This window comes from Neofelis nebulosa, chromosome 3, assembly GCF_028018385.1.
Source record: "Neofelis nebulosa isolate mNeoNeb1 chromosome 3, mNeoNeb1.pri, whole genome shotgun sequence".
NCBI lineage: Eukaryota > Metazoa > Chordata > Mammalia > Carnivora > Felidae > Neofelis > Neofelis nebulosa.
Window position 1 is genome coordinate 3,437,822 of NC_080784.1, and position 14,835 is coordinate 3,452,656.

The 14,835-nt window shown below is 41.2% G+C and overlaps 1 protein-coding gene across 5 annotated transcripts in view; it reads right to left on the minus strand.

Annotated features, from left to right (window-relative positions):
* The window catches only part of CSMD1 (CUB and Sushi multiple domains 1), a 2,016,488-nt gene that overhangs the window by 33,098 nt on the left and 1,968,555 nt on the right, over positions 1–14,835 (minus strand). For all 5 annotated transcript variants that reach the window (XM_058719853.1, XM_058719852.1, XM_058719850.1 and 2 more), the window contains 3 exons: positions 11,029–11,217; positions 8,455–8,628; positions 7,554–7,736 (listed from right to left, as the gene is read on the minus strand). In XM_058719853.1, the coding sequence (XP_058575836.1) occupies positions 7,554–7,736; positions 8,455–8,628; positions 11,029–11,217 (546 nt within the window). The remainder of the gene's footprint in view (positions 1–7,553; positions 7,737–8,454; positions 8,629–11,028; positions 11,218–14,835) is intronic.

A 14,835-nucleotide genomic window follows, 5' to 3' on the forward strand; every position in this document is an offset into this window, starting at 1 on the left:
ATATATATCTTACATTATGATTTGTACTGTTATTTTATTGATGAGTTACAAATGTGAAAACTGTCTTTTCATAGTACTCTTCCTAAAGTACTTCAAAACAAATTAAAAGATGAATTAAAGCACTAAAAATTCCAAGACTTGCTTCTTTGGGATTTCACATGTTTATAATAAAAAAAAAATTTTTTTTAAAGGATTTTTTTTAAAGGATCTATCTGATATCAGCAATTCGGAAGTCACTCCCTTCACGTAATAACTGATTTTTTAGAAATCTGGTCAAATCGGGTCATATTTCACATTTGTAGAATTCATTTTGGAAAATAAGTGATGCCTGATGAGTATGAGTGAGTACTTAAACTGTCTTGTAAAATGGTCTCCTCATTGTTACCCCATCCAACGGCGGCTGTTTTAAGTGGCCTTGGACAGGCTGCACTCTGTTTCTCTCTAGATGATCCCAATGCCTGTGCAGGCATTAAGATGCCCCCTAACGATGGCAATAATGAAAGGCTGGGCAACAGTTCTAGGCCCGGTGTACCCCCCTCACACTTTCTTATCCCAGAAAGCTCAGTGGCTTCTGGGTGTGTATCATGTGATGGTTTTAACCAATAATAGGATTTTCTTGACTTTTGTACTCGCGTTTATTTATCACAAAGATTGTGTTTTTTTCTCCTTAGCACTCCCACATAATGCACAGCAGGTAGACATAGAAAGAATATGACCTTTCGTTGGATGCTCACAGCAGAATGTATCCTGAGACCATTTCTGAGAATGGCTGGAATGTTTACAAATGCTCCTTCCTATTTAGTTGTGCCACTTTCAAATCTAGCATTCAGAACAAAGATAGACTCTTTCTAAAAATGTGGATGAAAACAGGGGCACCTGGGTGGCTCAGTCGGTTAAGCATGGGATGTTTGATTTCAGCTCAGGTCATGATCTCACGGTCCATGAGACTGAGCCACACACTTGACTCTGTGCTGACAGTACAGAGCCTGCTCGGGATTCTCTCTTCCTCTCTCTACCTTTCCTCTGCTTACACTCTCTCTCAAAGATACACGTATATACTAAAAAAAAAAAAAAAAAAAAAAAAAAAAATACAGAAGAAAACAAACTGACTACAAAACTTACAGAGTATAGAAGAGACACTGTAATGGACGTGAAGGGAATCGCCGATCATATTGTGCTGAAAAACATGCTGACCCTGAGGTTGGACTTGATCGTGTCTGACAACTACAAAGCATGCATGCTGGTGCTTCTCCGTCTGTGCCCATGACAGACATGAGTCCACCACAACCCTCTTCCCTAATGGATCTGGTGTGAACTTACAGTCTTTCCTAGCACGGATCTTTCAGCATTTTTCTGGCTGTCATTTGAAATGAGATCTATTTGCCAATAGTGAAGCAGATGATATTTAACATTGAACATCTGAAGCCCAAAAGTCTTGTGATGGCTATACTATCAATCAAAATGTCATGTTGCCAAAAGCCCAGAGGCTGGACTCTTCGAGACAATTACTCATTCATTCAACACATGTTGATCCATCATTGAATATGTGACATTTGTTGTTTGATGTACCAATGAAAAGCCCGACAGAGAAGAGACTTGTATTGATCCAATTCGTAATTTAGCAAACCAACCAGACAGCCATGTTCTTACATTTTATTCTAACCATAACTATGATTAAAATGTGTAGCAATTTTCAAATGTCACCTGAGGAAGATAATGCTAAAATGGGATGCAAGACACAGGTGAACATATTTGAGCTTAATTTACAGACAGATATGTTGTCAGGGTAAGAATACCCATCATGATAATGACATCCTAATGTTTAGAAAGTCCCTGAAACAGGGGTTCCCGGGCGTTTAGTCACTTAAGAGTCTGACTCACGATGTCAGCTCAGGTTATGATCTTGCAGTCTGTGAGTTCGAGCCCCATGTCAGGCTCTGGGCTGACAACACAGAGCCTACTTGGGATTCTCTCTCTGTCTGCCCCTCTCCCCCTTCATGCTCTGTCTCTACAATAAAATAATAAATAAAATAAAATAAAATAAAATAAAATAAAATAAAATAAAATAAAATTTTAGAAAGTCCCTCAGATAACTGTCTCCTGCAAAATCAAATTCACAGTTAACTTTTTTTTTTTCCCTGACAAGGACAGTTTCACTGATGGTTATGCCCATGAAAATGAAAAAGAAAAATGAAGATTGGAAGTTAGCCTTAAAATGTCTGTGTTTGCATTAATGCCTCCATGACATAGGAGGACCTCCACTGAGGAAAAACAAGAGATGACAATTATAGTCACAGAAGGGAAACAATATATTCTATAAGTAATAAGTTAAAAAAATTTAAATACATCTTTTCTTTTCAGTTACATGTGGTTAATGGGACTCCTTTTGGTAAAAGATCACTTTCTTTTACTTGATTTGTAATAAAAGAGCCTTAAACTCACTCCAGAAACCGTGTATTATCTACAGATGCTGGGACTGTTCAGGCAGCACTCTGCATTAGGGACATGGCTGCTAAATCGAGTTAAATAGTGTGGATTTGAATCTTTGCTCATACAACTTAAGTACACATGAGCCATCAAATCAAGTTATTGACATGCAGTGTCCTCACTGCAGAATGGGTATACTAAGGGTAGTTACTCTCACTTTTCATAAGATTAAACAGAATGCATGCAAAATGCCTAGAAGGCAATCTGACATCTTAGTAGCAGTAAAGGTAGACGGGGTGGCTCATGCTGTTGTTACCTTCATTATAAACATTGTGCTAGCTTGTCTATTACCTGGAAGAAAGGTAGGCTTTATCATCAGCTCCTGGGAAAGAAGATTCAGAGTTGCCTAAGGCAACTAAAAGCAATGAGGCCGTTATATCTAAGCAACTTCTTACGATACATCCATTTGAAAAGTTTAGTCAATGAGTCTATGATTACAAGCCTGGATGGCTAGCAAAGAAAACATGATCTGAAATGATGGAAATACATTACAAATGTAAGTTCTTTGACACTTAAGAGTTTTTAAAATATTTTTATTTTGTGTTTCATAAACTCTTCTTTTTTTTTTTTTTTTTTTTTTTTTTACCATTTATTGAAATGCCCCATCAGGCTCTAATGCCTTTAATAGATTCAGGGAAGGTAGTTCATCAGGTGGTAGATGGTCTCACCGGATTGAATACAGTCATAGCCAACACTGGCGGAAATGCCAAAGTCACTGGTAACGCCCTTTTCTGTAGAGAATAATATGTTCCCCAAAGGTTTGGCTCTATGATAACAAGTGAGAAAAAATAGCCACAGATTGCCCAAAAAGATTTAAACATGTGTGTTTGTGGGGGTGTAGGATTAACCATACATTCCTAGCCATCATTTGTTATTACTGTGAGTGTGAATTATACTCTTACTCAACTTCCCATGATTTCTGAACACCGCAGTTCTGAGGTAGTCAGTTTTGTAGGGCATAGCATATTTGGGCACTTTTGCCATATTGAAACATTTCAGCTTCTCTTCTGTACACAGATTTTAATAGCCAAGTTTCTAAGGATTTTATAAGAAACACTTGACTTTCTAACTTTAGATAAACCAAACGCTATTCTAAAAATACTTTGCATGGTCTGAGTTAGGTACATTTTGAAGTAAAATCCAATTAAGCTCTCCTAATCAAATAAATGGATTCATTTATGATTTGCTCAAATAGAACCCATGGTGTTATATCACAGCACCAAAGTGAGATTCCTATGGAAAAATATCACTCACTCTTAACTGTTTTAAATTTTTTCACCTTTTAAATGTGCAAAACTAAAGTGCTTATGGTAAACCTGATATAGAATATACAGTCCCAAGTGAATGAGCATTCCTTTTTTTTTTTTTGTAATGTTTCTTTTTTTTTTTTTAATTTTTTTTTTCAACGTTTTTTATTTATTTTTGGGACAGAGAGAGACAGAGCATGAACGGGGGAGGGGCAGAGAGAGAGGAAGACACAGAATCAGAAACGGGCTCCAGACTCCGAGCTGTCAGCACAGAGCCTGACGCGGGGCTCGAACTCACGGACCGCGAGATCGTGACCTGGCTGAAGTCGGCTGCTTAACCGACTGCGCCACCCAGGCGCCCCTGTTTATTTATTTCTGAGAGAGAGAGAGAGAGAGAGAGAGAGAGAGAGAGAGAGAGAGAGAGAGAGAGGACACAAGCAGGGGAGGGGCAGAGAGAGAGGGAGACACAGAATCTGAAGCGGGTTCCAGGCTCCGAGCCGTCAGCACACAGACCCACACGGGGCTCAAACTCATGAACTTTGAGACCGTGACCTGAGGTGAAGTCAGACACTTAACTGAGTGAGCCACTCAGGTGCCCTGTGAGTGACCATTTTTAAGAGAATATGAAGGCATCTAAGTCAGGTTTGTTCTGCTTTTGGGAGCTGTATTTTCCCAACATATTTGGTTAACTTTTATCCCATAATTTATCAACCATTTTTCTGCCCCACTCTTTCTCTGTCCTTCTAGAACTTCAATTACAAGTATGTTAAACTGCTTGATATTATCCCATAGGAAATTATTAGGCTGTTGTTGTTGTTTTCTCTTTTTCCTTTGTTTTCAGACTGGATCCTTTTCAGTGAACTGTCTTCATGGTAACTGACCCTTTTGCCATTTTTATTCTGCAAAGCTTATGTAGCAAAGTTTTTATATCAGATACTATAGTTTTCAATCCAGACAATCCCAGAGTTTCCATCAGATTGTTTTTTTATTATTTTCATTTCTTATGAAGATTCCCTCTCTGTTTATGATGCTAACATACTTTAAGTCCCTGCAGATATAGTTTCTTAACGTTTATTTATTTTTGAAAGAAAAAGGGGGGTACAGGTGTGCGTGTGAGCGTGCAGGGGAGGGCAGAGAAAGAAAGAGAGAGAGAATCTCAAGCAGGATCTGTACTGTCAGCACAGAGCCAGATGTGGGGCTTGAACTCACAAACCGTGAGATCATGACCTGAGCCCAAATCAAGTGTTGGACCCTTAACCGACTGAGCCACCCAGGTGCCCCAAGTGCATGAAGATATTTTAAATTGATGCTTTAAGTCCTTATGCATTATTTGCAACATTTGGGTCATCTCAGGATCAGATTCTATTTCTATTTGTTTTTTCTTTGCTTGTTTGATTAGGGGTCATGTCATTCTGAGTTATGCATATGTAGTTATTTTTTATTTATGCTGGACATTGTGCACAAAATGATGCATGGATTATGTCCTTCCTTCCAAATGTGCTGGAGTTTGTTCTGGTGGGCTTTTAAACTAACTGTACATCCTTTGGGTGTTGCCATCAGTTTCATTCTTTTTTAGAGGAGATCTATTCAGTCTTAGTCCTACCACGTTTTTGCTCTTAGTTCTAGCACGTTACACTTGTTTTAGGGAATGGTACATATTCATAATGCATGGGGCTTTCTGGGCATCTGTGAAATGTCCCAAGTGCACAGTAAGAGCTCTGACTGGCCAGATGTCCAGTGTTTCTCAGTAGGGTATGACTTCTAGTATCATGGGTCCACTCTCAACTCTGCAGCAGAAGGTTGTTGTATCAATGGGTCTCACCTGTTCTTATCTGCCTGACCGTGACCCAAGTCACCCAGTGAACGTCCACCAGACTTATGGGGCTCTCCCATTTTCAGCCAGCCTTTCTCAGATTCCCTGTTCTGTAAGTTCTGTTTCAGTAGCCTAGAACAATTTCTGTTGCATCACCTCACCAAGCCACCATACCACGTGAGTTCCACTTTCCGACTGTGCAGTAAGAAAAATATACCAGGAGATTATGGGCTCACCTCACGGATTCCTTTTCTCCTATGGAACACAGTCATGCACTGTCTGTTGTTTAATAAGATCAATGTCTCACATATTTTGTTGTTTTATAGTTGTCCCCAGAAAGAAGGCTAGCCTACTGGCATTCAACATGTCATGGAATAAAGTGGATCTCTTGTTTAATTTTAATAATCTTCATATATATTCTGGACAGACAATTCCCAGGCGTAGTATAGAGGGAAAAGGTTTAGACGAAGCATAAATGTAGGTTACGGAAGTCATGTACAACTTTGAGGTACCATATTATAGAGTAGAAAATACTCTGGTTTGGGTGAGAAAGATGTGCTGTCATGCAAATTGTAATATTCAAATTCTCCAAGAGATGGGGAAACTGAGAACATTGTGTCTGAGTAACACTGTGTCTACTAATTTAGAGTCACATACTTTAGTCAATACAGGAAAGTGTCATCCTGTGGCTCACAGTGGCAGGTGGCATCCCACCATTACTATTCAATCATATTTGAGTTAAGTCAACTTCTTTAGGGCCTAATCTTAATATTTACAGTGACTCGATATTTATGCTAACTTAATATTATGCTAACTTGATTGTGAGAAGGTGATTTGCAATAAAAAAAATACCTTGGGTTATTATATACACACATCTCTTTACCTAGATATAGATATCTCTAGGATAATCTATTACTCTGATGAGATTATATGCACACATATACATATGCATACACATATATAAGGTATATATATTCACATATACACGTACATATATAGCATTGCATTTCCTATATGATTTTATGAGATTATAAGTAATAGTCTGATTATATCAATACATATATATTATTTTCTATTATTCTATATAATACATATAACAAATATATTATTCTATATATTAAATGAGACATGAGCAGATACCAGTGAAGACGGCACAGAGAAAACAAAGATGAAGAAAACTTGGTTTATATTTCTTGTACTGATATTGTTTCAGTTTATTCAAGTCGGTCAAATTATATAGCAAGTGTTTCATTCATGTAAGATGGATATTTAATTTGTGTACTCATTTTAGACTCAAACATTAAGTAGCTGAGAAGTTTGTATGAAAAAAGCCCCTACATTTGTAACGTTTAAAGTCTTATCTGTCTGAATTCTAAGTCAGTTACTTTCTGGGCTCTAAACAAACTTGTGATACCGCATCCCACCTTGGTTGAAGGCAGGAATCGCCAATACTTGGCATGGGGAGGTATGCATGGTGTTTCTACTGGAATTACCGAGGCAACGCCTCTCAAATACTGACGCAGAGAAAACTCTCTCCAAAATATGATGCACAAAATCAGCCAGGTTCTTTCAGAATACCTGCTTTGGACAGGGGCCACCAAGAGATGGGAAATAAGATGTGACGTGAAGACTATCTCGGCCCGCAGAAGTTACGGTCAGGGATTTACACCCTTCTACTCACTGTTCCTTTTCCCGAGCTGCTCATTACCAGCAACCACACAATGCCACCAAATCCCACAGAGATTATTATCAGAAGATCAGAAACCTCTTCTAGGTTATAAACATTCAAAAGGCAAGGATCTGGGTTAGATGACCTGTTGAGCACTCAGAACATCTCCATACACCCAGCCATGAGTTTGGATGATCCCCTTACACAAGTTGGAGGAAAGTAGTGTAGTGACACAAAGGTTCCATCTCTAGGATGTCTGTGGAAATCACTGGCCGTTTTAGAATGAATTACATGGTTCCAAGTGCACAGGTTGACTTTCAGGCTGGACCGTACTCACCTTCACAGACGGGCTGCAGTCCTGACCATGAGCCATTGAGCAAACACGTCCGCTCAGGAGAGCCCCTCAGCTGATAACCCATCTCACAGGAGAAACGGAGAAGGCTCTTGGCTTTGAGTTCATCTCCAAGCCGGGATCCATGTGCTGGGGTCCCCGGATCCCCACAAAATCCAGGATCATTTCCTATTGAATGCAGACACAAATGGTAATACAGAATTCTGTTAGACTTGTTTAGCAGTAAACAGCTGCTAAGTTTAAGGAGAGTGCAAAGTCACTCAAGTGCATTACAGTCATACTGCATTCTGGAGATCTTCTAAGAAAGACTTTCTCGATTGTAGCACAAAAGTGGAGAACATGAAGAAATTGTTCCTGTGTGAGTAAACAAGCTAGCTTATTAAAATGCAGTATGACAACAGTTTATATTCTCTGGAAGAAGTAAAATCCTGGGAATGATGAACGCAGGGATTGTCCACTGGATGCATCAGTACAGAAAATGAAAGGGAAATGGGACTAAGTTGTATTGTGTAAAAACCAATCAAATGAGAGGTTTGGTTCTTCTCAATTATGTCCAGAGCTGCTGATTCACTGACTTTTATTTATTTACTTAAGAATTATTCATGAAAGAATTAAGATGACGTTTTCAAAGGGGGTTGATGGAATTATCAATTTCCGAGACAGGAAAGATGTGGAAGAACTGAAAGGAGGTACGGAGAACGAATCAAGAGTGACCAGGGACAAACTGAGTCCAGGTAGGCCGGCCTCTTGGCCAAGGTGAAAAAGAACTCCCGGGACTCCCACAGGAGGAAATGGGAAGTGACTTCACATCGATGAAGATTGGAGATGACCAGATGGCACACTGGCGTGTCTGTACCATGACACCACATCGTAAGCAATTCCTCACCTGTACAGTGGGGTAGTGCCCCACTCCAGTGACTATCCTCTTGACACACTCTAGTGCTGTTGCCTACAAGATTCCGGCTCCCTTTGCATGCGTAGTGAACTACGGCACCATATGTAAACAGTTCTCCAGTTAGGATAGCATTGGCAGGAACCCCTGGGTGTCCACAAGATATAGCTTAGGAAAAAAAATTAAAATAAATGATTACATCAGTCCCGTTGAAGTGCTTACGTTGGTAAGTCTCCCATACAGACACCCATACAAACATCACCTATAAAATGAAAAGAGCCTAAATATACTGGCAAATGCCTGCAGTGCCCCATAAATGGAAAATACCATGTCCCAGATGACAGTCCCCCACCTAAATATCCATATATTACTGAATACAAGGAAAGGGTCTGTCAGTGAATCTTGTTTTAGCTTTGTTTTATCTTAAGGTAGTTTTGCTTAAGATAAAAATTTCCATGTAGGCTTTCAAAGAGAAAGTCACTCTACCTACATTTTTTCTCCACCTGCCTTTAACTTTATTAAAAAATAAAATCAGTATTATATTATACAAAATGTTACAAGTTACCTAGATTCCTGAAAACTATTTCCATGTAACTCTACAAGTATGTGACTATTACTATGACAACCTTATACTGGCTTCTGGGGAGAAAACTCTGTTGTATCTGCTTACTCTTCCAGTCTGTGGATCCAGGAAGACCCTTTTAACAATTTTCCTTGGAATAGGTGGTGGTCTAACATGTTGAATTAGTAGTAATAATAAATTAGCAATTAACTTTCCCTCAGTATATTCTATACAATAATTTCAGCCTTCCCGTTCATTTCTTTAAAATGATGCCAAGTCAGGTCTATAATCCACTCATAAATTATCCTTAAAAAGGAAAATTCCAGAATCCAGATTAATGTAGGCTAGTGAAGATTTAGCTCTCCTTTTCTGTAAAGTCCCAGCTTCGGATTAACAGTGGACAAATTTTGTGCGGCACGCAACTCTGGCAGGACTCAGGCTACAGACAAGTTATTCAAAGCCCACTGATTTAACACCCGAGCGTCACTGCATTTGATCACTGGCAACCCAAAAGTGATATCAACCAGAGAGGTAGATTTAAAAGGCGGAAACACATTAGGCATCCCCTGAGTCACATTCGCCCTTATATCGATATGGTCTTACGCTGACATCCATTCATTGGTGAACAAGATTCTATCTAGATGGAGTCCTAAAAGGAAGCTAATTAGGGCTGAATTAGTAAACGGTTGGCAAATGACCAGTTCCAGGTGAAATTAAAAGAGAAAAAAAAAGCAGCGAAACAATAGCAGTAACAAGAGAGATGAAGCTTAGCAGCTGCAGCCCAAGTACAAGCAAATGGCCCCTCGGAGAACCTGTATCCCCAGGCTCATGGTAATTCCGACTGTTAATGACAGCAAGTGGTGGGAACCAGCCACCCAGGAGGATGAGAGTCACTTACAACCTAGTTCCTGGAGATCTGGAGCACACTGGCATCATTACAAAAACTAATGGAAGTCTCACATGAACCGGGAAGATGCAAAAGAAATGTTTGGGGAGGCAGAGACAGAAAAACTAATTTCTCTGAAAAATTCCCGTGTGTGAAGGCCTAGAAAACCAGAAAGCAGCCAAAATATGATGAAGATTGTAATCAATTTATAGATGCATTTTTGAGCGTATGAAGCTGTGCATTTGATTTTGAAAGAAGTCACGCTTTCTCCATAGAAACTAATTCTCTCATTACAATTGGAATTCGAGACAAGTTTCCATGTAGATTGGGAGGGTTGTGAGGGACACTGAATTACAGGAAAAACAATCTCCAGGACTAATTTATTCTAAAAATGTACTAAAAACGCTATAATGCAAGAGGTAAGACAGATTATCACTTTTTTTTCAGTAAATTCAATTTAAGATGTAATTGTCATTTCCCACATCCTCTATGCACATAAAATGAATACGAAGAAGATGACATTTTGATTTTAAGGACTGTTTTGTTTCCGAATGATTTTTAAAAGGCCAAAAAGACCCCTTTTCCTAAACCGTCAGACTGAAAACGAGGATGTCTTTAAGCTAATGGACAATATGGTCTATCAAGTTAAAAGAAGGTAAGACTGAAAGCTATTTGGGGAAAATGTATTCTTGTTCATCTACATGGTCGAAAAATACTGATAATGTCGTGAGAGGGGCCACATAATGATGACCTATAATTGTGTCTGCCTAGAAATACTGCCTCCGTTCTTTAGGGCAATATGCTTTCCTCTTAACCATATGGGTCAGGAGGAGGATACGGTCAAGAATCTATCGTCCTTATTGTAATAAGCAAACACAGACTCAGAATGAGTCCAACCGCTGCCCCAAACACTGGCTCTGCTTCCTTCTGAAGCTGGTGTCAGAATTTGCTTGTGTCCCCTCTCCTTTTGTGACCCTTGAACTTGTCTGGCCAATCAATAAAGATATCATAATAACTTACACATTCTGTAAAGACTTAATTTTTTTTTCTTTTCTCTTTTGTTCTGCTCATGGTCTTACAGGGCTCTGTGGCACAAGAATCCAAGATACCCCTCACTTACTCAAACACTTGGGTAAAGACCGATCCCATAAGCCATTTGCCGTACAGGTTAAGGCAGAAGATCCCAACAAGTAGAATCCTTTCTTGCAATGATACATGATACTCATTCCGTATTCAAAACTCTCAGGGAAATTCTGTTGCCCATGACGAATGGCGTTTTCCACAAAGCCTGGATCTGAGCAGTTCACCACTAGGGGAAAAAGAAAAAGTTACACATCATTTAGATACACTTATAAGCAAAACAGATCTGCAAAGAGGCCCCACTCATCATTTTAGAAAGGCTGGAAGATGACACCATCACAGCTGAGGTTTATCATAAATGTTCTTCCCTTGACAAATTCTACTTACTGCTGGGGGCCAATATGCTTCAAAAACTGTCAAGCAATGTACCTGCTACTACGGCAGTTTTTACAACACGAGACCGATTCCCTGTATTTATTTCCTAATAACAGACTTCTTCAATATCAAGTCTAAAAATGGTTTTCTTGGTTAAGATTTTATGTCAGGAAAATGTTAAAACAGAACCCGCGGAAATTAGTTTAGTTTAAATATTCTTATTCGCATGTAATGTTTCAGGACAGTCGGTGACACGCTAATCCCTGCCCCCCACCCCCTGCCTGCATTAATTAATGCTTCAGTATGTGTGCCTAAAGTAATTTCTGCTATATGTGGAATGCAAACAAAAATGACAATTCTTCCATCAACGCTTAATAGAAATGTAAATCAAGCCAGCCTCTGATTTCAGCCTCTTCCCCCTTTAGAAACAGCCCCGCAGTGAAACAGTCCGCTGTGGCACTCAGGACATGCTCTGGTTAATCCGAATGGCACTCTATTAGCCTGAATGCCTGTTGGCATCTGTAAGGGAATTAGCAATGTGCTTTCGCAGGTGCAGAGGAAAAGAAAGAACCCCTGATTATCTCGGGCTTTGACCCACCACACCAGTGAATGACACAGCTGCCGTGAAAGCTGCACTCTCTCCAGATATTTCTGGCTCAGAAAGGGGCTGTTGAACTAATTCTCAGGCAGTCGGTGCACGTCACGGGTCCCAGTGGCTGGGGGCAAAGCCTTTCCTTATCTGTGCATTTGATTTCCGCTTGGTAGTAAGCAAGGTGGAGGGCAGAATGGACAATTACAAAGACCCCTTTGAGTGCTGTCACATCGTAGTCGATGCTTTTTAGAACAGTCCTGAGCTGAGAGAAGAAAGATTCAAGTTCTCCTGAGCCAAAAAAGCCTGTGTGTATGGAGCACGGCAAACACCGCACGCTAAAATTATAACCGGACCCACTGACATAGCGGGGATTACCCGCCTGGAGAAAGTCTAACGTACTAGAAAGACTGATGATTTTTTATAACCTGGCATTTCGAGTTGTGTGTCCAGCCCAGGAGACAGAGATAGTTTGCTAGCGATACACCTTCATAAGCAGCAAAGTGCTTCCCTGGCCGGCATGCCGCAGACACTCTGTGTTCCCGTTCCCGTCCACGTTCCTCTCGGCAGCCAGTCTGAAACATGGCATCAGGGTCTTCCGTCGTGGACGGAGTGAGCCAGGTCCCGGACGCCTCCACCAGGACACCCAGCAGATCCCCAGTGCTTCACAGGACTCCGCACGCCCTGGTTGAGCTCCTACTTTTCTCTTCCGTACTTTCGTGTTTTGCCCCGGCTTTCTTCGGTATAGGCCAATCGCGTGGTGGATGAGAAACAGGAAATGTACAGAGCAACTGCCATGCAGGGTCCAGAGCTCAACAGAAGGACCCAGCTGGAGATGAGAACACGGAGAAGAGGGAGGCCATTGGCAGAGAGGTAGTAATTAGTGATGCTGAGATCCCAACTGCCTCCTTCTCTCTGAAGGCCAAGGGATGGGCTGTTGTCTGAGTTCCTCCGTGGCCAGAGGACAAGGATTTAGATTACTCGACTTTCATGCCCAACGGCTTTGAAACCCTGGGCTTGGTTTCTCCCCGATGGCCCCTCTTGCCCATGCGGAGGAGAGACAGGAGTGCCCTCATTACCAGCAGCCACTGTGGGACTTGGGCTGCACAGAATCATCTAGAAGGAGCACCAGAGTGCTGAGTCCCAGGCACCTTCCCTTTCTTTCAGCCACTTCATCACCCTTCAAAGGTGCTTCACTTTATGAAGAAGTAAAAATGCTTCACAATGATCATCGTTGCCTGAGCGCCAATGGAGAAAACTGAATTGTTCCTTATGTTGTAAGAGTTACGTCTACAAAACCCTAAATCTGCTCGTACATTTCTTCGGTCTTGTCCTATCACATCATTCCTGGGCAGCTGCAGTCAGACACATCCATTTCCATTCCTTCTGATTTATTTCGGAGGCTCCAGTAGGAGATTCGGCTGTGTATCTCTGCTGGGGGTAGGAATAACTTGATTTAGCAGTCTATGCCACAAGGGGCTCTGAGATGGCCCGTGCCGCGGTCGCACGAGGGTGTGCTTGGCCACATGGAAGGCGGGCTGCCCGCCGGAAGAATTCGCGGGTGTCTGCGAACAGCTCTTCCATCCAGGTCCTTCCTCTACTTTTGCACGGGATCCCCGTCTCGGGGTCCCATGGGCCCAGGCCCGCGTGAGTTGCAACCGTGAGCTGTCAGCAGGGTGGAGGGGATCAAATTCCTTCAATGTTCTCCTCACATGTGAAATGACCCACGAGGTTGATGACGACCAGCCAGACCTGCTGCAAAGACCTGACCTTCTATGTTTGCCACGTGGAGCCCAGGAGAGGGTAATATCTGGGAGAGAAATCAGTATCTCACGGTGGAGCTCTTCATCTGGTGTTAAGCTGTCACTAACCAACACACCGGGAGCCAACGGGTGGACTTGAGGTCCAGGTATTAAAACGTGATGCAGAACTAAATTCCATCAGCTAGAAGGAACGAGATGCCCTAGACACTGGCCCAGCAGGGAGGAGTTCAAGAGGGGGCACAAAGTGTGTTCCCTGGGGACCCTTGGGTGTGTCAGAGGGCAAGGGAAGACATTAATATAATGATCAGTGGCACGCCTGAGGTCACAAGGATGGTCACTCTAGAACTAAGTAAGGATTAGGGCTCCTGATTACCTGTCCAGTAAAGCATATTTATAAAAATGCATGAGTATTTCTTGATAACATGAATCCCAAAGGGATCCCCTCCACTGTCTTTTTTTGTTTTTTGTTTTTGGAGAATAACTGCTATAAATTTTAGCTTCCAAAAATTCTGTAGAGGCTATGTATGGAGCTTCTTCTCTACACATAATCTTTATTCTTGGAGAAGTTATCTGGAAAAATATTTGAGCAACATAGAGAGACAAAAAACATTGCACATCCGGGGTGTCTGGGTGGCTCAGTTGGTTAAGCTTCTGGCTTGGGCTCAAGTAGGTTCGAGCCCCGCGTCGGGCTCTGTGCTGACAGCTAGGAGCCTGGAGCCTGCTTCTGACTCTATGTCTCCCTCTCTTTCTGCCCCTCCCGCACCATGCTCTGTCTCTTTCTGTCTCTCAAAAATGAATGTTAAAAAAAATTTACAAATAGCACATCCTATGATTTCCGCTTTTCAACATGTATTCTCTTTCAAACTGTTTTGAGTAGTAACAGTCCATTTTATCCAACATTGCCCTAAATCTGCTCGTGCATTCTTTCTGTCCTGTCCTATTGAATTAGTCCTAAACAGCTGCAGTCAGACACAAATATTGCCCTCATCTGAATACTGAGTGCATAGATAACCTGAGCAATGAAATATTATAATGCCAGTTTTTGAAACATGATTTGCTAATTATTGGATCCAATGTATTCCACCTTCAGTCTCTAAGAGCGATTCAATTTCCAACTGTA